The following is a 16,451-nucleotide window of genomic DNA, read 5'->3' on the forward strand; positions in this document are numbered from 1 at the left end:
GGCGAAATCGCCACGGCCAAGCACCGCCCAACGTCTCGCCGGCGCTTAATCGGACGCCTTACCCGCGTTTTCGAACAGGGGTTATATCTAGTCAGTTTGGTTGTTTTTGGGTTAACAATCAATTTGTTTATTACTTAGGTATATTGGATTGCATCTATTTCTCTGAATTCAACTATAATATTTTATTCTAAATAAACTTAATTTTGATTAAATTTTTATTTACATTTAGATTGTATATTTTTTTAGATATGTAAATATATTTTAGTGAGACTATGTATAACGTAATATATATTGTGATTAGAATTAAATAAAAAAAAATAAACTAAAGTGTTTGATTCAAAATTACATAAATGAATATAACGATAATATTATGAAGTCTCATGCATATATATAAAATTATATTGTAAAAATTAGTTAATATTTTATTTTTATTTATTAATAGGTTTTGAGTCATCCTGTAATTTATATGTATAAAAATAAATAGATTCTTATCATAAAATTATATTTTTACTGTCGTTACTCATGTTATGTTGTCGAGTCACTCACGTTATGAGTATATTGAGTTACATATATTCTTACAAATTCAAACTCAAGTATAATTATTTTTATTTTAAATAAGTTAAATTAAATTAGTTTTATTTCTCAGTTAAATGTGCATGTATTTTTATAATATTTATCAAAATAATATGTTGATTTTTAAAAAAATATTAGGAAATAAAGAGATGATCAATAAGAAATTACATACATAACTATAGCTAATAATATCAATATTTACAATAATTAAAATATCTTATAAATTATAAATAATTGTATGCCTTAGATTTATTGAAAGGAAAACTGAAAATTATTTTAAATTATTTAAAAATGAGAATTCATATTTGGTTGGGTATTTTGATTATGGGTATATTAAGTTCCACAAACATAAAGAAAACATAAAATTAAAAAGAAACTAACCATTATCAAAAAATAATATATTTTTTTAAATATATATGCCTCATTAAAAGTTTATGCTATTTAAAAAGATTCTGTAATTATTTGATCAACATATTCTTATCATTAACAATTGTTTTAGGTTTCATTTTTAATATCTCTTAAAAGTCAGCACTAAAATTGTGATTGTTTTTGTGAAATCATATTATTATACGTATTTTTGCTGTAATTGTAAGATATTATAGTAAGTTAAAGATTATGAAAAAAATTAAATAATAATAATTGTAAACTATTTTTAGTCAATTAAACATATATCGGTTTATGTTCTTTAATTATTTTATGTAATCATTTAAGAAACTAGATAGATATAAAGAAAATATTTCTATTACTTTCAAAATATATTTATTTTATGTTGTGTAAAGTATTTTTAAAGGAATAATATTTTTTTTTATATCAAGATTATTTATCTTTGTGAACCTTTTTTTGTGAAATCACATTATATAAACTATATTCAGTTTTAATCTAAGAAAAAAATTAGATATATATAAAATATTTTTATTACTTTGAAAGTATATTTTCGTTATATAATAACAAACATATGTTTTAAACGGAATATTATTATTTTGTGAACTTTCCTTTCTAATGAAATTATATTGTATATACGTATATTTCATTTTAAAATTCATTTTTAAACTTTATGAATGTTCTTTTTTTGTATATTTTTTAGAAAAAGTAAAAAGGAAACTAAATAAAAAATTTATAATAGTATTTAAATTCAATATTTTTAATTCCTTAAGGATACCTCTGTAAATAACCGTCGTAAGACTTAATCTGAGCGCGACACGTAGGAAACCGATTTCTCAAATAATATTATAGAGATATGAGTTAGTCTAGTAATTTTTAATATGATTAGAGTCATTTTAAGTAATTGGAAAAATATATAAAACTTGATGTAGAAAAGCATGTGCATATAAGAAAAATATTTTTGGATTCAAAAGATGTTTGGAATAATGAGTTCAAAAATGTGCTAAAAGTGTTATTAAACGTGATCTACCATATACGGTGACTTAGAATTTACAATCCACTGAATACACAATCATCTAATGGAGATTGAACACCAAATATATCAAATACATTTCCATTTACTAAGGCAAAATAAACAATCTTTCATTCCTTATATGTTTTGTAAGTCGAGAAGATCATAAGGTCTAAATAACAAACATATATCTACATTTCTAGAGCATACATTTTTCCACAAGGTCTTTCATCTACTTATGTGGTATACTATTACTATGCTTTCTGTTGTTTTCTAACTATGGTAGAACGTGGATAATACTATATTTGTAACTAATATCCGAAAATCTAGCTGAAAATATTCTAGAAATCTTTTAAACATTTATTGCTTTCCTTTTTAATTATGCAAAAGATTGACCAAGTCTTTCTTCTTCCTTAATGATATATTATGAATGATTTGTAAAAAAATAATAAAAAATTGTTGTGGTATAATGGGAAGAGAGAGGAGTTTTAACATCCATATTCTAAGAGCATCATTAACCTAGAGACCCATTTAGGGTCTCTTATTTTTTTTTAAGAGTTATTGTGAGTTAAGAGACTCCGCTAAGAGACGATAACATTTATGTGCTCCAATGCAAGTCTATTAATTAAAAGTTCTTAAGAAAAAATATTAAACATTAAAAAAAAAATTATTTATTAAATAAAACATAGTAAAAGATAACATTTTAAACATTTATTTTAAAATAAAAACATAAAAACAAAGATTAGTAATTGTTTTAGATTTTCATAAAAAAGAAAGAACAAGAGTGTTGTGAATAAAATTTGGTGTTGTGAATAAAAAAAGTGAACAATGATTAGAGAGAACAAGAGTGTTCAAAGCATTCAACCAAAAAGTGAAAGAAACTCACCACACAATCATTAAAAATGTTCAAAGCATTCGACCAAATGTCAACTCATTTGATTGGTGGCATTGTAGATAACAACAACATACCATCGGGTTGCTGACGAGAATGCTTTGAACACTCTTTTCTGAAGAATGGTTGTTGCTTCCTTGAGCTGATCCTCCTTTGCATCTTTACCGCCGTTACCATTCTCCACCGCTGAATCTGATGCAGTCTCATCGTTACTGGGAAGATCATGAGTAGAACATTCACCAATGTTGTTCCTGCACTAAGAACCAAAAGGATGTAAATCAATCGAAGCCTAGTTAGTAGCAGTTCAAGAAACTATATAGAAGAAACAATCTCTTGAAACCTGAGAGTAACAGGCTTTGTAGATTCATCATCTGGTTTTTGTATATCTTCTATTTGAGATCCACTGTTAGTCTTGGAAAAAGCTGCCTCTGCAATGGGAGTTGAACTCTCTGTAACAATAACGCCACCGTCTTTGTCTGCTTCAGGCAGAGGAGGAGACATATCTTCTGCAATTGGACAAATGAGTCAATAGCACGAAACTTTCAGTGAAGTACAAAGCAGAGAATGTCTGTACCTTATCGAGCAATGAAACCTAAACACTTTAGCCTTTGACCATTTGCAACGCTAAAGCAGCGAAGATTTAAATAAGTACATAACCAACATACTCTCTAGGGAACCAAAAATAAACAACCAAACACTAAGTCTGTGTAGATTCTTACCACCTAAAAGAGAAATAGATGTTTCATACTGAATTGAACAAGCCCTAGTTGTAGCATCTTCTGGTTGCAACGCACTATTCGTCTTGGATGAAGCTGTTTCGGCAATGGGAGTCGAGCTTTCTATCACAGTAACACCACCGGTGTCAGCTTCAGGCAAAGGAGAGAGATCTTATGCAAGAACAAATCTTTCAGTTAAATAAACCCCACCTAAAACTCAAAACTATACAACCTTTGAGCCCTTCAAACTCTAAAAGCAGGATTCCATACAAGTATGATTTCAGACAAATGTTTTAGTTGAAGTACTAAAACTATGAAGGTCTAGACAAGTTTAAACAAACCTACTTATTGGATCTTCTTACCTCGAAGAGGAGAAACAGATGTTTGATACTGAATTGAACAATCCCTAGTGGTAGCATCTTCTGAATTTTCTGAAACTTTTGGTTGCAACGCAATGTTAGTCTTGGAAGAAGCTGATTCAGCAATGGGAGTCGAACTTTCTGTCACAGTAACTCCACCGTTGTCAGCTTCAGGCAAAGGAGAAAGATCTTCTGCAAGTGGGACAGTTCAATCAAAAGCACAAATATTTCCGTTACAAAATAACACATACTTTTTTTAAAATCTTCCTACACTTTAACTCTGTAAGATCAAGAAGCTACATTCAAAGTCATCTACGTAACTAGGCATGGGCATAATATCCGTAACCCAAAATCCGAACCGAAAAATCCGATCCGTATCCGGTTCGAAATGTAAATAATATCCGAATGGATTTTGTAAGGTGGTACAAAACATATCCGAACCCGAACGGGTAACCCGAAAAACCGAAAAAAAACGAAAAATCCGAAAAAATATCCGAAGAAACCGATCCGAATGTCCAAAATAATATACAATATAATTATATGAAACATGAATATATACTTCAAATATTCAATTTCATATTTATTTTGATATGTTATCTAATAATAAGTATTTAAAATTTAAATAACTACCTTAAATACTTAATTATATATAAATAAATATATATTTCTTATGTTTTATTTTTAAATTTTAGATTTTATTTCGGGTATATCCGAACCGATCTGATATAACCCGAATCCGAATGATATATGATTACTTTATGGGTTCTATGATGTGATACAAAACCGACCCGAACCCAATGTGTTATATCCGAACCCGATCCGTACTTGCAAATTTACTAGAATGGGACCTAGGAGATGTTATAAAAGAGAACCGAAATCCAAAAAACCCGACCCGAACGCCGAGGCCTATACGTAACAAAGATTGAACCTTAAGACTAAATGACGCTACTTTCCTCTTGGGTTTCCATAAAGAAAAAACCTTTCTCTCTACCCAGAAACAATCATACAAATCCACATTCACCTATCATACAAATCCACATATCTGATTCATTAGACAATCATACAAATCCACATATCTTTCTCTCTACCCAGAAACAGTCAAACAATCATACAAAACCTTTCTCTCTACCCAGAAAAAATCAAACAATCATACAAATCCACATATCTGATTCATCAGCTTATCTGTGTTACCCATGTTGATCGGTTCCTCTACACCTCCCCAATTCGATTACGATCTATCGATAGAGGCACGGGTTTGCTTCCGTCGATGGGTTTGAGATGCGGTGATTTTCTTCCGTGGAGAGAGAGAAACACACAAGAACAACCAAAAAGACAACACGTGTCTCAGAAGAGGCGTTTCTTATTTCCCCTAATTAAGATATGTTTCCTCATAATTATGCTAATTTTTTTTTGTTAACCAATTAATACTAAGAGACGGGAGTTGCATACCCCGTTAATGATGCTCTAAGTTCGACTTTGGGAAAGACTGTTTTGGTTTTTTTTTTGTATTTTCATATTTAGTCAAAGCCAAAGCAATACATGTATGATAGACTTGTTGGCGACAAGGTAGACGTTACCGATGTTGATTAAGGCTAACAAGCAAGTTTGCTGCAATCTTTCACAACTATGAAAATTTCATTTATAACAAGGATCAAAGACTATACAAAGAGCATATTGGTTTACACAAATAAAAAAAAGTATAAAGCATATAAAAGACAGTCTCTCATAGTTTTCTCTACAATACGGTCGTTGAGAGTTTTGGGAATGATTGCATTAACTTTCTGTTCAAGGTTTGCAAGTCATTTTTAGGTGTCAAGTTGACGTGGGGCATTTTTAGAGTCAAGTGAACATATAATAGTGTGGAGATATGCAAGAACAAGACAAATAAATGTTGGACGAGAGAGAGAGGCAGAGGTGTACAAAACAGAGAAGATTCATAACTGAAGAGAAGTTTTACAATAATGGATCATCGTAAATTACTTAACTTCAAATGTTACATTTTCTTTTGATCTGCTTACAGAAGATACACAAATAAGATCCGATCAAGAGGACAAAAATCAAGAGCCTATACTTTTTCCACTGCTTGTTCACCATAGGGAAATTCTGCAACAAAAGCACCACGTTTCATCACATGTTCCAAGCTTTCCATCACATATTAGAGAATAGAATAAATTAACAAAATCGATAGACTTGATGAAACAACATGCTACATGTATAAGCCAAGCACATGGTGAATTAAACCAACTTTGTAAAAGTAGTACAATTCAAATGCAAGGACACTACTCGATCTAATCAACTACAAGTTTCAACAAGAATAAGAGTCCTCAGCTAAAGACATCATTGAATCAAACACACAGAACCAACCTTGTGCAATTTATAGTTTCCATGTGAGAGTAAGAGTTTCAAAAAAAAAGTTTATAAAAAAGTTCGAATTTGAAAAAGTATAATTCGAAAACATTTAAAAAATATATTATTTTATTATTATTTTTATTTAAATAATGATTTATTATATATATAACAAGAGTATAAGAGTCTTTTGCCACTTAATGAAGAAGATATTTTTGAAAATGTCTATTTATTGTTGATAAATATGAAAAGTTGTATCATGAAAGTGGTAAACATGAAATTTTTCCTATATTTGAAAGCAAATTTTAAGGATTAGAGTTTATAATATAAATCAAAAGCTATATACAGTTTTTCTTGTGGTATTGGTTAATTATGATTGAGTTCTATTTATTGATCTAATTTTGCCTAAAATTTTAAAATGTATGTAAACAAGAATTTACTAAATTTTGTTGTATATCTTATAGAAGAACTGATCAACTGCGTAAATTCCACAATAACAACATAACCAGAGAAATAAAAGTAAATATAAAATATATTAATTTAAGATATTTTTGTTTTTCCTACCTGTAAAAATTATTCAATTCTTTTTATAAATGATGCATGTTTTAGATTTTTCACATATAATAATAAAGCATATTTTAAGTTAGTATCTATAATTTTTTGATTATTTATTTTCCACAAATTTAAGTCAATAAGAATTCAATAAATGCAATTAAATTTTGAAATATATAATTAATTATTATTAATTGATAAAAATTTATTAAAAACAGAAAATATCTTTTAAATTGATTTTTTCTATAAAAACATGCATCTTTATGAAACTGAAAGAGTATATAATTGCATTAATTTCATGTATATGCCCGGACTCTATGTCAATGCATAATAATACACTTTAACAAAGTATTGTCTACTTTAAATTAGAAGATTTGGTGAGAAATTAGATAAAAGACAATCATGGAAAAGTGATTTAAGTAAATGGCAAGAAGACACAACTAAGTATAATTATTTTGATTTGTTTTTCGTTAGCATTAGCTTCTTTTTTTCTTAGTCATTTTATTATTAAATAAGAGGTAATTTTAGTAACCAAAGCAGAATAGAATAATCAATGAAAAAATTTCATATGAAATGATCCAGCTATTCTAGCTAAAGAATATGCAATTGCATTCCGAATTCAAAATAGGTGGACAATCGTGGAGGATCCAAATCTTCTTTATTGTGCAGCTATCTCCTTCAGTTTTGTAAAGAATTTTGGTCATGCATTAGGTTCCTTAACCATTGTAACCAAATCGTTATAGTATACAAGGTTCCCGATGTTAAAATGATAGGTTCACAATTTTAGTTTCTGAGCTTGGATTGCAAACGTCTCTTCTTTATAAGGTTTGAGTTGTTCTTTTGGTTTTAAGTCGAACAAAGCTTGGGTTGTAAAGAAAGGGAGACAAAGAGATCTAGGGAGTAAATGGCTTTAATGGAAACAACAGATTCATTGAACTGGTGAAAATCAAAACGTTGAAAGTGGGTAAGCAAGAGATGGAGATGAAGAGACAAAGGAGGTAAAAGGTGAAGTGAAGGTCTGGTTTTTCTCAGTGAAGTTCAATAGTCGTCGAATGAGTTTTGTTATCTCTGGGTTAAAAGGTTTCAGAATAGGCTTCTAAATATAAATCACAAACTCATTCCAGCCCACAAATCAAAACATAATAAAAGTGTTGTTAACGGATGAAATAATATGCGGGCACTACACAAAAAATGTACGCGAGGCCCACTGTCAGAAAGCCCACTCGTCAACCTAGAAAAAATAAGAAAAAGTGGAATCCGAAAAAAAGAAAACAGGGGGCTTCGAACCCGTATTCTCAAGCTTTACTATTAGCGGGTTATACCATTGGGCCAAGTAAACTTTAGTTAATATAGCCAGGGCGACGTAAGTGTCATACAAAAAACAAATTCGGCCCCTTTAAAAAGTGCTGACATGTCGCCTCAGGGAGAGAAAAACTCTCCTATTATATTATAGATTCTGAATTATTATTAAATATTATTATATATAATACCAAATTCAAAAATAATATATCTTTTGTTTTATGCTTCAAGATTTTAATTTTGATCATTTATTTAAGATTTAATATCAATGTGTAGTAATTACGAAAATTAATTATTTAGATTTTTATAAAATTTTAATATTATTAAAAAGAATTGTATGCTAATATTTGGGAAAAGATATTGTACGATTTATTAAATTGCAATTTTAGAATTAAAAATAAATAATAGTTGAATTAATCAATTAAATAATTGAGTTATTCAGTCGCATATTAGAGTGCATTATTAATATAACAATTCAAATTTAATAATATTTCTTTTTAATAGTAGTGATTATATATAGAGAGAAAGTACATTCTGTCCACGTAAGGAACGGAGTACTCCCCATAACATAGCCAGGTTGTATTATTGTACACCTTTTCAAGTTAACAATAAATTTTATGTATCAATAAAACACTGCTAAGAGACTAAATGCAACTTATGGTTTTTAATATATACACAATACCCAACAGCTGCATTTTTATGTATCCTTATGTCATAAACAACAACATACAATAATTTGACAAATCTCTTCAGAGATCTCTTGCTCATATGAGTCAGAATTCTCTCTGAAGAAACAAATGTGCAGTGTCACCATCTTCTTACGCAATGTTCTTCCTGCTCTGTGACCAGAATGGTGTTGCGGGCTTGCGCTTTATGGCCTTGATACTAAACGGACTGTTCTTGCTCTGCAAATGAAATATTCCCAGAAGATTCAAAAAATTACCATTAATAGGTTGTTTCCTTGAAAAGTGGGAGAAGCAAAACTTACCATTAAACAAGTTCCCTGATCAAGGTCACAAACGGGGTACTCGTGAGGGCAGCAACTATAGTTGTCATCACAACATGTGGCTGCTTCTAGTGGGCAACATCCCCAAGCAAGGCAATACTTGCCATAATCAAACAGACAACAACAAGTGTTGCTCTCAGGACATGTGTAGTAGCTGTCACATTGGGTCGGAGGCTTGACGGGAGATGGAGGTGAAGGTCCAGGGTTTGGTGGGTTTTGGCCATTCTTGATCGGATAAGAAGGCTCAACAGCGATTCCACATTTTCCTGCTGAAGACGCAATGTTGCGCTCCATCCTTATATATCCGCTCTCTCCCCAACTTGTTCCCCATGAGTTTTTCACAATCCAATAGTCTTTGCCATTCTCTGTTCCGTATCCGACCGCCACAACTCCGTGGTCTAGATCTGTTCCACAAATTCCATCGAATATACCCTTTGGAAAGAAAACGCATACAAACAGTTTAGTCAAATCATCAAACTCCTAAGAACTAAGAGAACATGATTAAAATACGTACCGAATCATAGAGCTGGAACGCACGACCACCACCCTCAATGGCGACGCTGATTGGTTGGTGAGAAAGTGCTTTCTTTAATGATTCTTCGCTGTTAGCCGGCACATCCTCATATAAATCGATTGTAACAACTTTAGCGTTTTTCTGCATCAATAAACCAACAAAGGTGAAATAAAAATCATCCACAGGTTGTTTAGAATTATTATTCCAGAACAAAACACTAACTCTGGTCTGGTCACAACGTCCGTCAACACCCTTGTAAGGATAATCTTCCTCTGTATCGATTCCGCCGTTGTTTATAATGAACTCAAAAGCATAGTCCATGAGACCTCCGTTACAACCTTCATTGTATGAAGTGTCACAATCAACCAATTCTTGTTCAGACAAGGTTATTAAGTCTCCGGTCACGATCTTGTTTATGCCCTCCACGGCTCCGATGGTTGAAAACGCCCAACAACTCCCTTCATTAATACAGAATTAAATTAGTTGATTCATAGGTCATTAACATCAGCTACTAATATCAAATTTCCTTATGAAAACAAACACAATCAACCACCAAATAACTCAATATTTTGTGACTAAGCAAGTTAATGGTTCGAAAATAAGACCAAGAACATATTAAAGACTTACTCATCTTTTGTGTTAAAAAAAGAGACTTACTCATCTTTGTCTCAACTTTAAAAAGAAAACAATCTGGTGTTAACTCGTAATATATATTTGTTTCATAAAACTTAGTTTTGTAGTTTCAGTGAGAATTTAACTCAATATTTTTGTGGCTAAGCATGTTAGTGATACTCATTTGGTCTTAACACGTAATATTTGTTTCATAAAAACTTATTTATTTACTCTCAGTAAAAGTCACAAGTGAAGACTACTATGGGAACTCACACTCTCACACAGCATTCTTGGAAGGGGCAAATATGTCTTTCCCCACAAGTTCCAATACTTTTTGAACGAACCAGACAGATATTACTATGTTTAGAAGTAAAAAAAAAATATTTCTCACAAATAGTTGATGAAAATAGAGAACTTACCGCAGCTTCCCTGATCTTTGACCTCAGCCACGGCACCTTCCTTCCTCCAGTCAACGCTCTCCGGGATAGCGTCACCTACACGCACCTCGTAGCGAAGGCTGGACTTCGTGGCTTTCCTCTTGAGCCTAGACCCGAGGTACATGGATCTATACTCATCGTTAGTGAGATCCGCGAACTTCGTAAGACCCAGTCTGTAACTAAGATTCTTCCCGTTGTGTTCGTCTATGAAGCGGAGATTGTCTTTAAAGATCTCGAACCGTCGATCTTTCTCTGTAAGAGAATTCTGAGCCTTCCCGTGTTTCACTAGCCACTCCTCGTACAGTCTTGAAACTTCAGCATCGCTTCTGGAAGAGACGGTGTGGTGGTTTTTGTCGTAGGAAATGATTGACATATCCATCGCTGATGATACCACGATCATCGTTAAGAAGAGGATCACGGTAGCGGAGTTAAGGAGTTTCATTTTTTCTTCACTGTTTTTCTTTGGAGAAGAAGGAAGGATGATGAAAGATACGATGGACAAGAGGTTGTGGTGGGGTATATATAAAGCCAAATGAGATAACGCCTCATAATTGCTTTTTAAAATAATTTTTTTTTTTTTGAACACATGGTTATTCTATTTCTTGTGTTTGTTTTGGTTGCTCTTCTTAATTTCCAAAATAATGGTGATTAGTTCTGAATTTCACTAGAATGTTCAATCGAGATAGGAAAACTCATTTCTAATCTGCTCCGAACGCGAAGAATTGAAAGTGGTATGAAACAAGTTGAACCCCAATCTACACCTAGCAAATTTTAAATTTTTTTTTTTTTTTTTAAAGATAAGATGATATACAAAAATAAATAAAAACTCATAATAAATAAAAATAAAAATAAAAATATGTATTATAGTTTATTTTGGTTACCACTTACTGCTATTGAAAAAACAACCTGAACTCAATTTATAGATTATTTCAGAGTTGGAGAGATAAATTGAAAAGTTGAAGCTCTTAGAAATAAAATAAAATAATTAGAATAAGGGAAAACAATTTACGCTGGATAGATAGCTCAACCAGTTTTCGACTTGACCTGTAGTGTTAGTATGGATAACAATGGATGGATTGAGATATCTATCTAAAACGTTGAATATAGTTTGCTAACAACAAAAGAAAATTATAAAAAAAAAAAGTAAAACATGTTTTAGTAGCGGTGTTCAGTACCTTCCTTTTGATTTCAATTCAACCAGTTAAGAGAAAACAATTTACGCTGGATGGATAGCTCAACCAATTTAAGAGTCAGTTCTTAGTTTTTTTAGTTAAAATTAAAAAGATGGTTTTTTATATGCATGCTCTAACATGTTTTAGTAGTGGTGTTCAGTACCTTCCCTTTGATTTCAGTTAAAATTTTTTTTTCAAATAATAACATTTTAAGTGAAGGATAAAGCATCACTTAAAATTTCAATTTGGGTTTTAAAATAGTAGCGTTTGTGGGCCTTGGGCCATGGTTCTTATTTGGGCTTCGGCCGTCTTTTTGTTGCCCATCTCATATTTGGGTTTTGGGGGTTGTAAGCCGATGAATTTGGGCTTCGGCCGTGGGCTACGCCCATTTGATCAATATAATTTCAATTTGAAGGAAAAAAAAAAGAATGATAAAGCATCAACATCGGTATAATTTTCCAATCAGCCATCTCAAGTATATAATATTAATATAGTTTGCTAATAACAAACGAAAATTAAAAAAGGAGTAAAAACTTTGAATGTGAGTGTCAATTATAGAGGTTAGACAAAATATGAGAAGGAAGAGATGAGACGTCAAGTAGATCAAGATCTGATTGTCAAGCCCCAGATGTCATGTCCACACAAATAGGAGCGCGCGAGATTCTTCTGATAATATAGATTCTATAAATAAGCTCATAACTCTTACAAGTTACCTCATTAAAAATCACATTGCCGTCTGAATAATTATGATTCCTTCCGTATTTAAAATACTCAAATAGTTATATATTCTGATTGGCTAGTTCAACTCTAATTTATATTGTGTACTCAAATTATTTAATAAATACTTTAAAGAGTTAGCTCGTGACGTTAGAACACTTAATTTTTCTGTCTTATATTTTCGCAACGGTGTACATAAATTTGTTCAAAAAGAAAAAAAAGGCGTTAATCTTTAAGGGACAATATAGGCCACATACGTGTAATATCAACCTCCAAAGACGTGCTTGCGTGCATATTTCACAAGGTAGATCAATAATATCGGCTGAAAGATATTTCAGCCTAACGAGTATAATAATAATTAATGGAATATTTTACAAAAAAAAACGAATGAATTGAATCTTGTCCGGGATCTCGTGGTCCGGATGATAAAAGAAAGGGTTCGAGACACGAACAAGTTTTAGTTTCAATTCACTCGGTACGCGAAACTAAATCATATTATTCTAGACACCACATGAATATGGACTATTGTTTTCGATCCATTTCAATACTTAGAAACTAATTACTCTGTTTGTCTTTTCTTGATGTTTAATACGTAGTGGATTTGGGCGAAAAAAATTTACTTGTTCCTTTAAACAGTTTTTTTTGTTAAATATTAAAATTTATACTACCGATTTGTAATTTTCAGCAAGAATTTTCTTTTAAGAAAATTACGGAATTTGCATCTCATAACCAAAAATTACACATATCAATGAAACTAGTATGATATGTTATATATTATGTCGACACTAGAAAAATGACAAGTTATTACTATCTACATGGACAAATTTCGACTGTGTAAGAAATTATTTCCTAATTTCTCAATCAATTATATATCAAAAGCATATAATATAATGGTAGACAAGAGTACACGCTGTGCTGCCGTGCTCTGGGTTAGTTATCAAAGTCAGTGGTTTTTTTTTCCTAGTTTAGTTATTGTTGTAAATTTGACCCAAAAAAAAAAGTTATTGTTGTAAAAAATTTGTTTATATATTTTGTTGAAAGTGGACAAAAAATCCACTCTGACAAAACCACCCGAAGATTATTCAGAGCCATAGGTATCTTCTCTCTCAAATAAACAAGGAGCGAATGTCGTCGTTCAATCTGCTACTTTCGCGGTCGGGTACCCTCGCCACCGTCGGGAGCAGCCGTGCTCTGTCTCTCGCTCTTAGACCATCTTCAACGCAGGCCTTTAAGTGGGCTCTTGGGCCAAAAATATATTAAAAAAATGAAAAGAAAGAAGAAAGAGTGAAACTCGTCTCTTCCGGAAGGTGTAGAAGACCCGTCTCTTGGAAGATACGTGTCACGTAATGAAGGCAAGAGGAGAGATTACGCGTCTCACGCGTTCAATTCATTCTCTGTCTCTCTCTCTCTCTCTCTCTCTCTAAACCTCTCTTCGACGAAGGCGGTTTTTTCGTCTCTTCGGTGACTCCTCTCGGCGACGTCTCTTCGGTGGCTTCCAGCGGCAACGTATCCTTCGGTGGCTCGCGTCGGCGACCTCTCTCTCTCGGTGGTTCTCCTCGACGCGACGGAGCTCTGTCTCGGTTGTTCTCCTGAAATCGAAAGGTAAGCGATTTTTCATGCACGTCTTAGATTATGCATATTCTTACTCTGATCGGTTGTTTCTTTGTGTAGTTTGTTGGTTGTCGGCGAATCTGTCTTGCGATGGGTCTTGTACTCGAAGATTTCCCTCGGTCTCTCACCTCAAATCGAAAGGTAAAAAAGTTCTGTTGCAGTGTTGTTTCGTTATGCATGTGATAGTTGATTGTATATCTTGTTCTAAACTGAATTTCAAATTTTTATGTGTTTGATTCGAGTATGTTATGTTTTAAGAACGATGGATCAAATATGATTAGTTAGTTAGTTTGTTTCAATTAAGACTGAGGTGTAGTGTTGATTTGCTAAGTGGTTTGAATTGTAGTCTAATAGATTTATTAAACTTGATTTGTCTGTTGTTTTGCTTTCTGCTAGCTGAATCAATTTCGTTTCTGTCATTTAGTTGTCAGTAATCAGATCAAGGTTCAGCGAGCAAAGTAGAAGGGAGCAAAGGTTGAGAGCACAAATAAGGTTAGTGTTACTCTGCCTTTCTGGTTGTGGATGAATTGGTTTAGTTTAGTCTGTGGTTAGAATTAAATCGACTGTAATTAATGTGGTGGTTAGAGTTAGATAATGGTGTGATAAACAGAAGTGACTGCTATCTAAAAAATGGTTGGGTGATAAATAGGAGTGAATTTGAACTCGTTTTTGTTTGTTGGTTGACATGAATGCATATTCTCTTCCTTCTCTACCATCTATAAACACACATTCCTGCTTCACTTTCTTATCATCTCCTTCATCGTTCTTCTTAACTTCTTCTCTCTATGGATTCTCAAAGCCAATCTTCTAGCTTTTTAGAATTACTAAACAGTCAAGTACCCAACAATGAAAATCCATCTCGGTTACTAAGTTTTTCACCTAGTCCAACCGTTGAGGGATCTTCTTCACGTGCACAAACCGGTGAGGAGAAAAACAAGCAAAGGTGCAAGTGGACAACAGCTGAAGACCTGGTCCTCATTAGTTCATGGCTGAACACCTCCAAGGATCCAGTAGTTGGAAATGAGCAAAAGTCAGGAACCTTTTGGAAGAGGATTGCCGCTTATTATAATGCAAGTCCGAAGGTGGTTGGTTTCCCTAAGAGAGAGCTTAGCCACTGTAAGCAAATGTGGGGAAAGATAAATGAAGGTGTCTGCAAGTTTGTGGGGCTTATGACGCTGCATCCAAACAGAGGAGTAGTGGCCAGAATGAAGATGATGTTTTGAAGGCTGCACATCAAATTTTCACCAACGATTACAAGCTTAAGTTCTCATTGGAGCATGTTGAAATGAGTTGAGTATATGAGTGTGAAGAGATGAGGAGTTGAGACTAAGGAGTTCAGGTTAAGCATGGAAGTATTGGTTGAGGTTTACATCGACCAGTCCGTACAAAGACCGTACTATCCGTACACTTCTGGGAGAGTGAAACCTCGACCACGGTCACAAGAAGTTACCCAAGTAACTCATGTGGAAAGAAGAAACCTTGACTGATGGATCAGACCGTTGGAGGATAAGAAGAGGCGCGGCTTGACAGGCTGGCACAGCTGGAAAGGCAAGAGCATCTTGGTCCAAGATGCTAGATGCTCCAAGCATGTGGGGAAGCTGATTGGCCTGTCCAAAGAAAGCTTATCCTCTCCTTGTTGACTTCACATGCTTAGCTTACCCTTTTGATTTCGAAAACCCTTATGATCTCACACTATATATTGTAACTCTTGTCATTAATAATAAATCATACAGTTCTAAGTTTATCTCTCTAAGTTCATACTCTCTTAATCATGATTCTTGTCTAATCTCTTCATAATCTCTCATTCTGTTCCTTAATCTTCTCTAAATCATTTCATTCTCTTAATCTTATATGGTATCAGAGCCAGGTTACCCATTTCCTGGTTTCTAATCTCAGTAATCTTCAGCTTCATTTCATTTACGGTTGTTCTTAAGCATTTGGAATGGAAGAAAGCAAGAGCAAGGCTCTCTCGGTTGCTGTTACGTTGAAGGGTGGTACTAACTACCTGTTGTGGTCTCGCTTGGTGAAAGCGGCAGTTGGGAGCAAGGGTTTATGGAGCCATATCTCAGATGGAGCTCCGAGACCAGTTGCTAAAGAAGGAGGAGGCGGTCAAGAGCTGATGGTGGTAGATCAAGAGAAGTGGGATCAAGATGACTTGAAGGTGCTTACGGTACTACATGGATCGCTTGAAGCCTCAATCCTGGAAGCCTACAGCTACTGTGAGACGCCAAAGGACCTGTGGGATACACTCC

At 33.2% G+C, this 16,451-nt stretch overlaps 2 protein-coding genes across 7 annotated transcripts; both read right to left on the minus strand.

The window, feature by feature from the left end:
• Positions 1-2,706: 2,706 nt before the first annotated feature.
• Positions 2,707-5,588, minus strand: LOC106422526. Of its 6 annotated transcripts, none has more exons than XM_022705220.2 (5): positions 5,125-5,297; positions 3,937-4,125; positions 3,578-3,724; positions 3,199-3,364; positions 2,707-3,109 (listed from the first exon to the last, which is right to left on the minus strand). In XM_022705220.2, the coding sequence occupies exons 1-5, from the start codon at positions 5,126-5,128 to the stop codon at positions 2,893-2,895; spliced, it is 723 nt and encodes a 240-aa protein (XP_022560941.1). In that variant the 5' UTR covers positions 5,129-5,297; the 3' UTR covers positions 2,707-2,892. The 6 variants fall into 6 exon arrangements, 4 of the variants coding, with proteins under 4 accessions (XP_022560941.1, XP_013718769.1, XP_022560938.1 ...); XM_013863315.3 differs by having other exon boundaries at positions 3,578-3,745; XM_022705217.2 differs by having other exon boundaries at positions 2,707-3,114; positions 3,578-3,745.
• Positions 5,589-8,732: 3,144 nt separating this feature from the next.
• Positions 8,733-11,224, minus strand: LOC106422572 (cysteine proteinase RD21A). The gene is made up of 5 exons (XM_013863356.3): positions 10,682-11,224; positions 9,873-10,108; positions 9,651-9,791; positions 9,119-9,568; positions 8,733-9,035 (listed from the first exon to the last, which is right to left on the minus strand). Exons 1-5 carry the CDS (start codon positions 11,139-11,141, stop codon positions 8,949-8,951), a joined length of 1,374 nt encoding a protein of 457 aa, XP_013718810.1. The 5' UTR covers positions 11,142-11,224; the 3' UTR covers positions 8,733-8,948.
• Between the last annotated feature and the right edge of the window lie 5,227 nt (positions 11,225-16,451).

Source organism: Brassica napus, chromosome C6 (genome assembly GCF_020379485.1).
Source record: "Brassica napus cultivar Da-Ae chromosome C6, Da-Ae, whole genome shotgun sequence".
Lineage (NCBI taxonomy): Eukaryota > Viridiplantae > Streptophyta > Magnoliopsida > Brassicales > Brassicaceae > Brassica > Brassica napus.